The sequence below is a fragment of the Gorilla gorilla genome, chromosome 10 (assembly GCF_029281585.2).
Source record: "Gorilla gorilla gorilla isolate KB3781 chromosome 10, NHGRI_mGorGor1-v2.1_pri, whole genome shotgun sequence".
Classification (NCBI taxonomy): domain Eukaryota; kingdom Metazoa; phylum Chordata; class Mammalia; order Primates; family Hominidae; genus Gorilla; species Gorilla gorilla.
In genome coordinates, this window is record NC_073234.2 from 87,588,581 (window position 1) to 87,603,223 (window position 14,643).

The 14,643-nt window shown below is 35.6% G+C and overlaps 1 protein-coding gene across 1 annotated transcript in view; it reads left to right on the forward strand.

Moving 5' to 3' along the window:
• TRHDE (thyrotropin releasing hormone degrading enzyme) overlaps positions 1-14,643 on the forward strand; it is a 397,296-nt gene that overhangs the window by 2,053 nt on the left and 380,600 nt on the right. The window contains exon 2 of the mRNA XM_019039267.4: positions 12,451-12,724. Coding sequence (XP_018894812.3) covers positions 12,451-12,724 — 274 coding nt within the window. The remainder of the gene's footprint in view (positions 1-12,450; positions 12,725-14,643) is intronic.

Genomic DNA, 14,643 nt, shown 5'->3' on the forward strand with positions numbered 1-14,643 from the left:
GATAAGTGGCCTCGCGGGCGCTGCCAGCTCTGTGCTAAGGCAGGGCGACTCCGGTTGTTTGTTTATGAGTTGCTGCCTCTGGAGATGATTCCAGTGGCCAAGCTAGTGGTCAGTCTCAAATGCCTTGTTAGTATCTTTGCCGCGTTTTACATTTGTGTAGTTTTGTATTTTTATAAAAAATTTCCGAGAGGCCGTGGAGCTTTTCACCACTTGTTTAGAGCTCAGACCTCATAATCCAATAGAACTGAGTTCGAATCTCTGCTGTTCATCTAACTCTGGTGGAGGTTTGAGGAAGGTAATTAACCTTTTTCTGACATGACTACTTCTAGTGCTTATTGCACACCCATGTACTCAATCCGACAAGAACCCTATGAGGTAGACGCTATTATCAGCATTCCCTATTTTACAGGTGGGGAGATGGAGGCACAGGTGTGTCACATAGCTTGATCAGGATCACCAAGAGTGAGCAGACAAAGCACGGATTTAGACCCAGGGAGTCTGGCTCTTGAGCCTAGACTTTTAATTCTAACTTGGGGATACCAATAATAATATTCTGCTTGTAGGATTGGTGTAGACGTCTATGAGTGAATGCATTACAAAGTACTTACCCCTGTGCCTGGCATATAGAGTATCCACCATAAATGCTAGCTCTCATGACTGTCTTGTGGCAGTAAGCTCTCAGGTATATTGTTGAATGAATAAGTGATTCTTGTTCTTTGCTCTAATTCCCTCATTGCTAAGATAACTTAGATTAATTAAATGACTGAGGGCAGATGAACAACCAAAGTGAGCTTAAAAATTAAACCAACAACTTTAGAAGAGGAGGCAGGTTACAGATCAGTAATGAGGCAGAGCCTCTCCTTTTCTCAGGTGATTCTCACAACAGCAGAAAATGGGCTCAGAGAAGCCCAGGGCCCTGGAGGTGAGCAGGCTTGTCAGTGGAGAGTTAGGACTTGAACTTTGGTTCTCTAATCCCTGGACCAGACAGAGCTTATGGTGTTTGGAAACTCTCAGAAGAAGTTATTGTGTAAGAGGCTGGGGAAATTGCAATGTGTTGTGAAAGTAAGCAAAAGTTTTATTATTTATAGAGTTCTATGAAGTAACCTCCTATAAATAAAATGCCCAATGCTTTAGTAGTTGTATGATAGTTAAAACCTCCTATAAGTGAATGTATAAATTATTCACTTTCTTACTCCTGACATTAGATATGGATATTTTAAACCCCCTTCTACCACTTCCTCCAACATGTTCTAAAGAATACAGATTAAAAATATTTTTTAAACCCAGAATTATGTCAAATATGGGGGAAAGGCATAGAAAACAAATTTGCATACTATGTTTAGGAACAAGCTTGTTAGGTCAAAATGTCAGTACTGGGAGTTGCATATCATTACTGATACATCTTGCTGCGGTGAAATAAATGCTTTTGAAAAATCCTGTTTTTTGAGCCATGCCAAAATATGTTTGGCAGAACTGAGCTTGTTTTGGTCAATGCTTTCAAATTAACAGGACTCTTGAAAAGACCAGATGTTTCTGCTTGAACCGTAACTGATTTCTTGTACCCCTAGTGCGTATTTGTACTCAAACTCTCTTGCAGTTTTCCCCAAAGAAGTAAACAACTTGGTTGGAAGTTCAACCTAGTTAACATATAGTTAAACTCTTCATCCCAATAGAAATGCAGAACTCAGTGTTCTGAAAATCCCAGGATTGTTTTATTTCCAAACAGCATCTTAGAGAAAGTCCTTGTTCCTCATTTTTTTTCCTTCCTTATTATTATTACTAGAGTAAATCTTATAATTTCTTGGATGTTTCTACTGGAGTTGATAAGACAAAAGAAATCTAATAAACCATTTCATAGTTATGCAAACTTTCTATTTATTAAACATTTTTTGTTACTATAGCCACTTGGAGCATGGAGCATTTTTAAACAGACCCATATCAGCATCTCAGCTAGGGTTGGACTTTTATTTTGTCCACAAAATGCAATGTAAATTGGCATTTTAAAACCCACTTTCAAATAGGACGCAGATGCAAGCACTGAATTTTCATTTGATTAATGATTAAACATTTTGGTCTTTAGTTAGATATAATTTTGCCAATTTAATTATAGGGTAATGTCTGTAATAAAAACAAATATGTAATCTGATAAAGGAAGTCATATTGAGCAACTTGAAATGCTTAAAAGAGCAATACTACAGTGCAGTCCACTTCTCTTAGCCTATGTGGAAACACTAACTCATTAAAATCCTCTCAGTCTGATTCTTCAACTTGCTTCTCAGAGACCTGAGCAAAAGAATTTTGGTGACGACAGGGAAATTAGATTCCACTGTGTGCTATATACCTTGGACCCCTGGAAGGTTTTACCCACCTCTGGGTGTTGTAAGTAGCCTGGCTTTGTACAACTGGGAAGACTTGCTTTTCCTGATTTCCATACTGTAATGTACAAAGGTTAGAAGACGAGCTCCCTCTTGAAGCCCAAGGTTTCCCAAGTTGAGACAAATTCTCTACTCTTGGTTACTACAGTTGTTGAACATTGAAAATAAATTCTCCTAAAATCCACATGTCTACACACCAAGAAGTAAATTAGGCAGAATACATACTCACTTTTTCATCAACTAGGTGTGCAGCAGGCAGATAAAAATGGGTGTGTATTTATGCTGTAGTCTCTGACAAGAGAGTATGCTTGCTTAGAATTAGGTAAAATGTCCGTTTACCTGAAATAATTGCCGCTTTTGGGTAGCCAGATGGTGAGCGCACCCGTGTTCAAAGTAGGGTACCTTAATTTAGATCCAGATGGTTGAATTGAAAGGGAAATATAGCCAAGATAAAGAACATTTTGTTACTTTCAAAAGGGAGACTGTTTTTCTTTGACAAACTTTAATAGGGTCTATAACATGCCAAAGTGAGATGACATTAAAAATATGAGGTCCTTTTCTATAAAGGATTGTTTAGAGAGAAACTATAGTCTCCAAGTAAAATGGGAAAATAATAGTGGTAGTTCTCAAAGAGAACTGGGTCCATGCTTTTGCACAAATCTTGGGGAGAGAATGGAGGATTTTATCTCTGGGTAGGCATTTGCTCTACTGTGGTATTTGTGTGATCTGATGCCTTGTAATTTACTCAGAATGAATTAATACTCATGGTATTTAATACAAACAAGAAATTCACTACATTATTTTTAGATCGAAAGCAACTTCATTTCTCCCATTCACTTTGGTAAGAAGATAGCTTAGTATGAGCAAGTAGGAGTATATCGCTTTTTGTCCCTCTATAGAGGACTGTGAACTGAAAAAATCTTTGAGAACCATTTGTTTCTGTAAAAACTTTTTTCTGTGATTCCTTAATGGACTTAGCTCATTGTTTTTGTGTCAGGCTCACATAACCATATGGCAAAACTGAGTTCAGTGCTGGATTTTGAACACAATTCAAAATGCCACCAGTAAACCATATCTAGACAATGTTTACTAAAAAAAAAAGCTCTGACCATGTAATAATGACTCACTCGGAGAAAATTCATGAAATTGGTGTTTGTCTTGCTGCGTTTCCTGTAGTGCCATTCGCTTTGATCACCCTGGATAATAATTAAATATACAGTTTTTCAAATTAATTGAGATAAAATTGTATATATTTATCTTGTATAACCTAATGTTTTGAAGTATGCATACAGTTGGAACAAATGTAGTTAATTAACAAATGCATCATCTCATATAGCTATTTTTGTGGTGAGAATATTTAACATCTACTGTCAGCAGTTTTCAAGAATATAATATATTGTCATTAATTATAGTCACCTTGCTTTACAATAAATCCCTTGAACTTATTCCTTTTATCTAAGTAATTATATATCCTTTGACCAGTAACTCCTCAACTCCATTCTTCCCCTAACCTCTTAGTATCTGGTAAACATTATTCTACCCTCTAATTCAATGAGGTCAACTTTTTTAGATTCCACATATTACTGAGATCATGTAATATTTGTCTTTTTGTGCCTGGCTTATTCATTTACATGAAGTCTTCCAGTTCATCCATGTTGTCTCAAATGACAGGATTTCCTTCTGTTTATGGCTGAATAGTATTTCATTAGTGTATGTATACATTTTCTTTATCCATCCATTCATTGATGAACTCTTAGGTTGGTTCTGTATCTCCGCTACTGTGAATAATGCTGCAATAAACATGTTGCAGATATCTCCCCAACATGATGATTTCTTTTTCTTTGGGTATATAATCCCCCAGTAGTGGGATTGCCAGATCATGTGGTAGTTCTATTTTTAATTTTTTGATGAACCTCCATACTGTTTTCCATAATGGCTGTACTAATTTATAGTGTACTCATTTTCACCAACCCAGTGTACAAGGGTTCTTTTTGCTCCACATCCTTGCTAACAGTTGTTATCTTTTGTCTATTTGATAATAGCCATTCTTACAGGTGTGACTTGACATCTCACTGCGGTTGCATTTCCCTGATGATAAGTGATGTTGAACGTTTTTCATATACCGGTCGGCCATTTGTATGTCTTATTTTGAGAAATTTTCATTCAGGTCTTTTGCCCACTTTAAAAAATCAGATTTTTTTTTTCTTGCTATTTAGTTGCTTGATTTCATTATATGTTTTGGTCATTAATCACTTATCAGATGTACAGATTGCAAATATTTTCTCCCATTCTGTAGGTTGTCTTTTTACTCTATTGTTTATTTCCTTTGCTGTGCAGAAACATTTTAGTTTGATGCAATCCCGTTTGTCTATTTTTTGCTTTTGTTTACTGTGCAGTTGCCTTTGTTTTTATTTATTCAGTGCAACTCCAAACTGAGCCTATCTGCTTTGGATCCCTTTCAAATAAAGATGGACCTGATACTGGCTTTCCCAGTATTTGTTTGGTTTGCACAACATGTTAGTTTATTTAAACTGATTGTTACCACTGTGTATGTGGATGGGCTTGAGCAAACAATGCAGGTCATGTTTTAGGTGTGCTTGAGGGTGGTGACATTTGGTCAATATGATTTACAAAAATGGGACTTACCTCTGTAAGTATGACTTCAAGGAGTGATACAAAAACAGTGAGGAAGAAATAATTTACCTTTAAGGCATAAATGCTTTACAGTCTTTAAGGAGGGCATCCTTCCTTCACCCCCGTGCTCATCCTCCCAACCCCTAGCAATCATAATCTTCATCATCACCATCATCATCATCATCATTTCTCAATTCTTTGCATGTTCTTTACTGCCTTCCAGATTTACATTACTGGCCAGCTTCCACCAGGGTTTTTCAAAGTTCATGCCATCCTACTTTCTACTACAGGAGACTGCATACTTTCTCCCACAGATAGAATTTTACTAGGCAGAATTTTGGAAAATTCAAATGTGAAAAATACTTCCTGCTTTTTCCAGTTTCCTGGACAACCTAAAATGATGCACAAACAGGCACAGCTGTATGGTGGTGGTGGCAGTGTGAGGGTAGAATAAGATTGGCAGTGTTGCATGGAGCTGAATAAGGGTGAAGAAGCCAGGCTCACCCTTCCTGCCTTCTTTGCCTCCAAGCTTCTGAATGCCTGGGTGGACCTGACATTTATAGAACTGTGGCCCCAGTTGTACAGGGACAGGGTGAATTAATTCCTCCCAGTGCACACCTATGTGTGTGCTGCAGGATGAAGTTTTGTTTTAATCATTCACATCTTTCCTCATGACTACACAACTAAAAAAAGAAAAATCAGAGGATAGACAAAGAAAGTAGTTCAAAAACTATGGTTGTTGGTTACTTTTTACATCTTTTAAAAATACATTATTTTTAAAAATCTTATATCTTTTAAAAAATAGTCCACTTTTGTTGTGTCGCTGGATGGAAAAGTGTGCATGTGTGTGTTTAGTGTGTTCATTCTCTTCCTCCTATGCAGGGACTGTGGAACCAGACTGCTTGGCCTCATATCCTGACTCTGCCACTTATTAGCTTTAAGACATTGGCCAGATTTCCTAATTGCTGTGTGTCTAGTGTCCTCATCTGGAAAGTGGAGATAATGATATTCTATTGTACAGGGTTGTTGTGATGATTACATCAGTAATAAAGCACTTAGAACAGTGTCTGATAATTGGTAAGCACATCTGTGGTTATTAAATATAATTTTATTATTCCATGGCTGGAGATCTGCTACTTGGGCTAGTACCAGTTTGTGTAGGACCAACGTTCTTGCTTTGGGGTTTCCCCTTGCTGGCAAAACAGTGGGGAAATGGTCACCGTGGACATCCCTTTGGCTGCTGTTTGTTTTTACCACCTAAGCAGAGTTCAAAAGACAGGGAATGGGAAAAGAAGGTGGGAAGGAAGAAGAGGAGCCTGGTCACCAGAAAAAAAAGAAGGAAAAGAAAGGTTGTGGTATTTCAGCCAGAGAATCTCCCAGCTTGGATCAAATACTGGGAGATGGAGAGGGTTGAGGGAGCAGAAAGACTGAGGGAAACAAGAGAAACACACAAGTCTCTGATTACAGCACTGCTGTCTATTAGCAGTGAGAATAGCAGGAACCAGATAGCAGGAACCAGAGACTGAAAGAGTCAGAAGGGTACCAGTACAGCAAGAAGAAAAGCCTTAAGTACCAAGGGAAAGGCGTCTCAATCATTAGATATTGTTCCTAAGACTTTATGTGGTTTTGACAACAGCAGTACTTTATAATAATATTTTGCCTCTTTCCAATAAAAAAACATGAATCTCAGACACGAATTTTATTTATTTTTATGAAAACCTAATATTATGACCTGGGAAAGTCATTTTAATGCATTCATAATACCCTTCAACAATGATGATCAAGTACGCAGTACTTATTTTTGGTAAGCATATTTAGTACATAAATGGTGAAACAATTATGAATATTATGCTCTGTTTTTATAACACGATTATTCACATATGCACCACTTCCTACATACATATTGCTGGCATTATTGCCTTATGTTTTTAGTTTACTCCAATGGTTATTTAAAAAAAAATAGACTACACACTTGCTTATAGTATTGAATATTCAGCAGGAGTACTTCTCTTCTGAAATAGCAGAGGTTTAATGACTCATTGAAGTGCATAAAAACACACAGTCTAAACAACGACCCATTTTGCCTTAAAGAATTTAGTCATCGAGTAACAATTTGCATTTTGGATTAACAATTTTAAATGGGACACGTGTAACTTCCATGACCTTGTAACAGTCCTCTTACTGCAATCAGTTGAATAATAACTAGATGTTCCATTGAAACTTTTCTTTAGGTCTTGGGAGTTTTTATTACCAATCTTAAACTACTGCAATATTAGAGAAATTGCAGTTGCTATAGAAGTAGGTTCAAAATCATTTTCCACTGTGTTATGCAGAGATGTGGCCAAAAAGAAAACCTTTCAAGTCATCCATGCTGTTTGTGAGGTTCTCTTGGTTTTGGCGGATTCCACAGTGAAATGCCATGAATCAATCTGAATACTAACAGTGTTATGCAAATGTTTGTTTCCTCTGCATGTCTTACCTTTATGAAAAGGCAAACTGAAAAATAATGGAGCAGAAATTGTTTTGTATCACATACTGTAATTTGTTGGCAATATCAACCAACATTAATGCATTACTTCTGCTGAATGTTATCATAATGACTTGATACAAGTAGCTTGCCTAGTGAACTTCCGCAGAAATAAGAAGAAATCAATTCTCTGTATCCTTCAGAGGCAACATGGAGCTTTAAGCCTTCCTTCTTAGCTCAACCAAAATGTCAAATAGACAAGTCGTTAAGAAAATAAAGTAATTTATTTTAGATAGAAGAGAATTAAAATACATGTATGTTATTCACATTTTTCCAGTTATGCTAAAATGACATTCTACGAATCACACTCCCAGAATGTCACTTTTGAAAGTGGAATTTTTTATGGTAATAGACAGATTCATTAAAAGATAAAAATGATTTTGTTTAAGAAAGCAGGAGAATAACAGACAACGAAATACTTGTCCCCATTACCTTCTGCCTTTTGCTGTTTTGTTTTACTTTTTGCTATATTTACATATATTTTTTCCATGTCCACACTGTAATTGAAATATTTCTATTTTTAATTAATTTTTTATATTTCTTATACGTGGTATTCTGCTTACCACCTCAAACTCACCACAAATTCCCTCCAAACTTGTTATTTTTTTCTCAAAATCACCGTTGCTATGGGACTCTTTGATGTTTTTAATGACAGTAAGCAGAAGAGAAGTCTCACTTCCACTAATTGAAGGCAACCATAAAATATATGCAGTGAAGACAACATTATATTTTTGAAATTCTGCAGGCACTGTTGCCTGTTAAGGGCACTGACCTGAAACTGGCTCTCTCTGTTAGAAAAAAGAGTATCAAGGTTGAAAAAGATGTTACAGATGGACTTGAAATACTGAGATCTGATGTAACCAGAATCTGCAAGACAGCAGACAGGGCACAAACTTAATATGTGAGTGAAAACTTTATTGAAGGCTTATTTCTGTGCTACCTGTAGTCAACTCACTCATTTCTCCATCCAACTATGACCTTTAAACTTCCATCCAGGTTTTCAGACCAATTATTATGCTTTCTTCTTCATAAATACTTCTTTGAGTTCTTTAAGCTAATGGTTTTCAACTGGGACAATTTCTTCCTACAGTGGACATCTGCAATGTCCAGCGACATTTTTGCTCATCTCAACTGGGGAGAGATGATACTGGCATCTAGTGGTAGAGGCCAGGGATACTGCTAAAGATCCTTCAAGGCACAAGACAGTCCCCACAACAAATAATTATCCAGCTTAAAATGTCTGTAGTGCCAACATTGAGAAACTCTGGTTTAGGAGAATGTAATTTCTTCTTACATTTTCCCCTTTTTGTCATGGCTTTTTGTATAATATCTGTCTAGGTATATGTTTATTTTATTAGCATAGAAACTCTTTGCAGGAAGGAAGCATATATATTTATCTTTTTCTCCCCAGTATTGAACACTCAAAAATAAATGATTAAAAGGAGCAAATGCTTTATAGAACTTGTAGTAAAAAGCTATTTAGTGGTAGTGTAATTTAACATCTTTAAAAAACCAATCACATTTGGGGAATATTTTACGTCTGATTTTTGTTCAGTTATAGGATCTCAAGCTTGGAAAAGACCTTAAATGTAATCTAGTCCAACTGCTCTTCTTTACCAAGGGACTTCTTTTGATTTTCTAAATACTGAATTGAAATTCAATTGCAATCATCTTCAGGTGCCAGACTGTGAAATTGGTATTTCCTCATTTAGACATTATCAGAATATATGGTGGCCCTCTGTGCATAGATATATACTGTGTGTATGAATTCATTAAGAATATTAATTGCAGAAGAAGTCACTAGGTGATCTTTATGGTTCTTTTCAACCCTGAGGATCAGTGATTTAAGTTGCTACCTTCCCTAACATACTTACTTACTTGGTAAGGCAAAAAGAGATTGCACTATGTTTTTTCTCTGCATAAATATTTGTTTAATCAAATTATCCTTAGCCCAGAGGTATTTACATCTTTTACACATAATAAATTCTTACCCACTAATTACTTAATATCAGAGATATCTTTGATTTTTACTTAAAGGCTAATTCATTCTAATTACAACCTCTCTGTTGAACTGTTGTAGAACTCTTCCCCTAGTATTATTAGGTGTCCTTTAATTTTCCATGAGGAAATATTATACATATATATATTTCATGGAAAAATATATATTTTTCAATTAGACTGCAAAGGCCTTAAATATGAAATTGGTTATATCTTAAAAAAAAAGTTATACTGAGTACCTAATACAGGGTGAGTATCCCCACTCCAAAAATTCAAAATCTAAAATGTTACAAAACCCAAAACTTTTTGAGTACTAACATGATGCTCAAAGGAAATGCTTATTGGAACGTTTTTTATTAGGATTTTTGGGTTAGGGATGCTCAGCTGGTAGTATATAATGCAAATATTCCAAAATCTAAAAAAATCCAAATTCTGAAAAGCTTTTGGTCCAAAGCATTTTGCATAAGAGACACTCAACCTGTATAGCATAAAGCTCACACATAGCAGACAATATTCGTTCAGTGATTGAATTGGAGTTCTCAGATATTTCGAAGTTAAAAGGGAGTAACTTTGACTCATAAATAAAATCCCATGGGCATCTTTTAAATAGCCTCAGTGAGAAATATTAAGCTCAGTGGACATTTTAATTAATAAGCTGAAAGATAAGATTCACGAGCATTATGTAAGATAAAAGCATATGAAGACAAAATTGTAAATGGGTGCATTTTAACTAAAAGGTACTGACATTTCATTAAGCAGAAAATGTATTACTAATCAGCAAAAAATAGTAGGAAAAATATTACCATGATACTGGCAAATTGAGAAAGAAGAATCTTTGTTACTTACAGCTGAATTAAGACGTTTATAAATTATGGCTAAAAATTAATTTTACTGTTTTGAAATGTAATTCAGAAAATGTGAGTTCTAGACCCAGCTTTGTGCAAGTTGTCTGTGTAACTTCAGACAAATCACTTAATCCTACTGGATGCACTTTTTCAACTTAGAAATTTATGGGAGTAGGACAATTTGTTTCTAATATTGCTTCTAGCTTTAACCTCATATTCATATGAAGATTTACAGTTAAAATCTATTTTCCATATATTATCTCATTTTATCATTTTGACTTTTGTAAGGAAAGCCTGGAAAACATATTTTCCTTTTACTAATGAAAAAACAGGGTCAGATAGTTAAGTTACTTAACCAAGCGTGGTGTGTAGCAGCCTGTTGCTGTTTCCAAGATAACTCTCGAAAACCTTGTCTATGAAAATAAGTAACTATTAATTTTTAAAATGTTTTATTTTTCTCTATTCTAAAACTAACCTTTAAAAAATGAGGCCCTCAATGATCAATGTAAGCTTCATAATTTAAAAATAGTGTAAAATTTATACCTTATGCTTTGAGCTAAGGGATAGCCAATAAGATTCAATACGCATGTGAACCTGTATTGATTGGTAGTAGTTGCCTGAAGTGCTGTGCTGAGAATAATTTTGAGGCCAAGTTCGGGTTTGGTGGGAAAGTTACCATGTTAGATTAACCATGTATATCACAGATGATGGAGAGAGGAGTGGTGGCAGAACTACTTGTGGAGGAGCAAGCCTTTTAAAGAAATCGCTTCAGAACTCAATAGTATTCTATTAACAGTCTAATACTGACTTGCCTTATATTGTTTTGTAACTAGTATTATTTAAAAAGTTTAATTAACTTTTGTCATGAATGTTTTTCTTATTTAGAAGAGTGTCTGAGTGTCCTTTTTTTCTTTCTTTTTTTTTTTTTTTTTGAGACAGGGTCTCGCTCTGTCGCCAGGCTGGAGTGCAGTGGCGCGATCTTGGCTCACTGCAACCTCTGCCTCCCGAGTTCAAGTGATTCTCCTGCCTCAGCCTTCCGAATAACTGGGACTACAGGCGTGCGCTACCATGCCCAGCTAATTTTTGTACTTTCAGTAGAGATGGGGTTTCACCATGTTGGCCAGGATGGTCCCGATCTCTTAACCTCATGATCCGCCTACCTCGGCCTCCCAAAGTGCTGGGATTACAAGTGTGAGCCACCATGCCGGGCTGAAGAGTCCTTCTTAAAATATTTAATCTTTGTCTTCATTTGTAACCATAAACCATGAAAGAATATAGAAGGTGCTTTCAGTTGGAATTTTAATAAGATACGGCTTGATCTGTATAAATATTTATTCCTGTGCTCCAAGAAAGGTTGAAGATGTGAATTAGCAACTGCTCCATGCTAGTCACAGTCATAGGTGCTTTACATCCTTTCTTTTCCTCTAAGCTGTGCAATACTTTTTGAGTTAGACTTGATTATTTACTTTTTCAGCAATGACCAACTACATCTTAGGAAAGTTTAATAATTGCCCAAGGTGGCATAGCTAAGAAAGTTGTGGAGCCAGAATTCAGACCAGAATTTATCAGGTCTCAAAATCCTTTTTCTGAACAAAACCAGGCTGTGTCTCATTGAAATTTTAGGGCACAGATATTTCCCAAGTGATGGTCTATGTTCTACATATATCTGAGAATAATTTTTGGATTTTGGTTTCGTTGTCTTTACATGTTGTGCAGCTTCAGAGAAGAAAGTGAAGCACACTGAAAAGGAGAATCATCACTTTCCGTTCTGGCCAGTGTGATGGCAGTGAGCTGTTTTTCTGTACTGTGTAATGTTTCATCTAATGAGCACTTCTCTGGGTTTAACGAATTTATTTTAATTGAGACAGAAACCTCCTTGAAAAACTTTTATGGTTGGGGAAGTATATTACATATGGATTATGCTTTCATGCTATTCATGCACTTAAGTTTGGTTCAGAAAAAAAATTGCAATTGGGAATAATATATTATTTCATCAACAGAAGCATGTAATGTGGCCATAACTTAACTCACAACATAAATGTAATTGAGAATGTCATTTTCTTTTTTCCAGATTCCTTGGTGTTACTCAGTTTTCGCCTACACATGCCAGAAAGGCATTTCCTTGTTTTGATGAGCCAATCTACAAGGCTACTTTCAAAATCAGCATCAAGCATCAAGCAACCTATTTATCTTTATCTAATATGCCAGTGGAAACTTCTGTGTTTGAGGAAGATGGATGGGTTACGGATCACTTTTCACAGACCCCTCTCATGTCCACATATTATTTAGCCTGGGCAATTTGCAACTTCACATACAGAGAAACTACCACCAAGAGTGGGGTTGTAGTAAGTATTTTCAGCTTAATGATGTTTTTGGATAACGTACACTCTGTAAAGTAACCTGATTTCTGGATTAACAGTGAGTCATTTCTAACCTTTTTACACCTTATATAGTGGAATTCTTTCTTTAATTCTTATGGGGGGGGTTTACATATTTTACTGGTTTCAAAGTGTCAGAGAGAAACCTGTCTTCTATACCCAGCACTCTTATTCCCTTAACCACCTCCACCTCCCTCCCCCATCATCCTTGTTCTTCCTCATCTCTACCTGCACTATTGTACATCTCTGGAACAGCTGCTGTTGTCTGTTTTGGAAAATTGCCTGTTTGTATGACTGGGAAAACTACTTCTTTTTATTGTAACATATTTGAAATGTACAGAACATGTGGTGAGTAATATAGTAAACTCCATACACCTACTAGCCAGATCAATAGAACTAAACATTTTACCATCTTCATTCTAATGTTATTGCTGAGAAAGTAAAACATAGGATGGAGTTGAAGCTCTCTGTGTAACCATCCCTTGATCTCACTGCCTTGGTCTTTCCCTTAGAGATCAACACTGTCCTGAATTTGGTGTTTGCTACTTCCATGCATATTATCCTACGATTATTTCATATCTATGTATAGACACACACACACACACACACACACACACACACACTTACAATACATACCCTATTTTAAAATTTCATGTAAGTGATTTTCTATTGTAAATAATGTCCTGAAACTTATTTTCATTTCATTTTATTTTCTTAGGAAGGATGAGATAGAGGGAGCATTGTCTACATTAAATTTATAATAAAAATCTATTGGATTCTCTTTGATGGCTATCATTTGTGACACCATGGTATTCTAGGCAGTTTTTACATGCAATTACATTGCATTAGGGTAGATTATCCCATGTTGAATTAACAATTTTTTCCTAATTTCAATGGCTTACATGATATATATGCATTTATTTTAATTTTCATATTAACATTAAGACAAGGTATTATGATTCCACTTTTTTTTTTTTTTTCTCAAATGAGTAAAGTAAATTGAGTACAGTTTAAGGAGGTTAAGTAACTTGTCCAGGGGCTAAACGTAAGCAAATGGTAGAGCTGTAAATCAAATTTGGTTGGATTGATCCTAAATTTTGGGCTTTTCCCCCTGTGCCTTAGGAACTGTGTTTCACCATTTCACTTGTGTGTCTGTAAGAAAATTCAGATTGTGATTCTTCTCATCCAGTAACCTTTGTATTCAGTGTTGCTTGAACACAGCAAAATAGGTGAATAGAAATCTATATTTTTAATTTGTAGGAAGTTGATAGCTCTAAAATAACCTAAATTTTGAAAAATAGTTTTGGCTAAAGAAATTTTCCTCACTGTTACTTTTAATTTAAGTCATTGTGGGACCTGTTTAAAAAATAAAATCTGCCAGCATACAAAATCAATGCCATTACTGAAAAACTGCTTGTAATGAATTCATCTATCTAATCATTAAAATCATGTTTTAAATGCACACTTCTTAGAAGGCCAGTAGACATTTTACTCTTTTGGATTTGTAATCATTTGATATGTTGAATTTCTCTGATGTTCGTTGATGTCTTCTATGGGCATTTCAAGGCTGTACTCATTGGACCATACACAGACACGGAACACGAAGACATCTCATTTCATTTTACGTCTTCAAAAGTTGATGATTGACTTGCTGTGGGTCAGCTAGCATAGGGTACAATGGAAATTCTTTTTTCTAGTATGTTTTCTTTAAAGTATCTTAAAAGTGTTTTCAGCCCTAAACAATTATGCTTGTTGCTAAGTGACCCATGTTTTAAAGCCAGACACTCTCTAATAGTTACTTAGATGTGACTTTTTGTTAGAGTTAAGAATCTCTAAGTATTAGTAAATATTTAAAAATTCCTGCTTAATAATTTTTATGTAGAAAT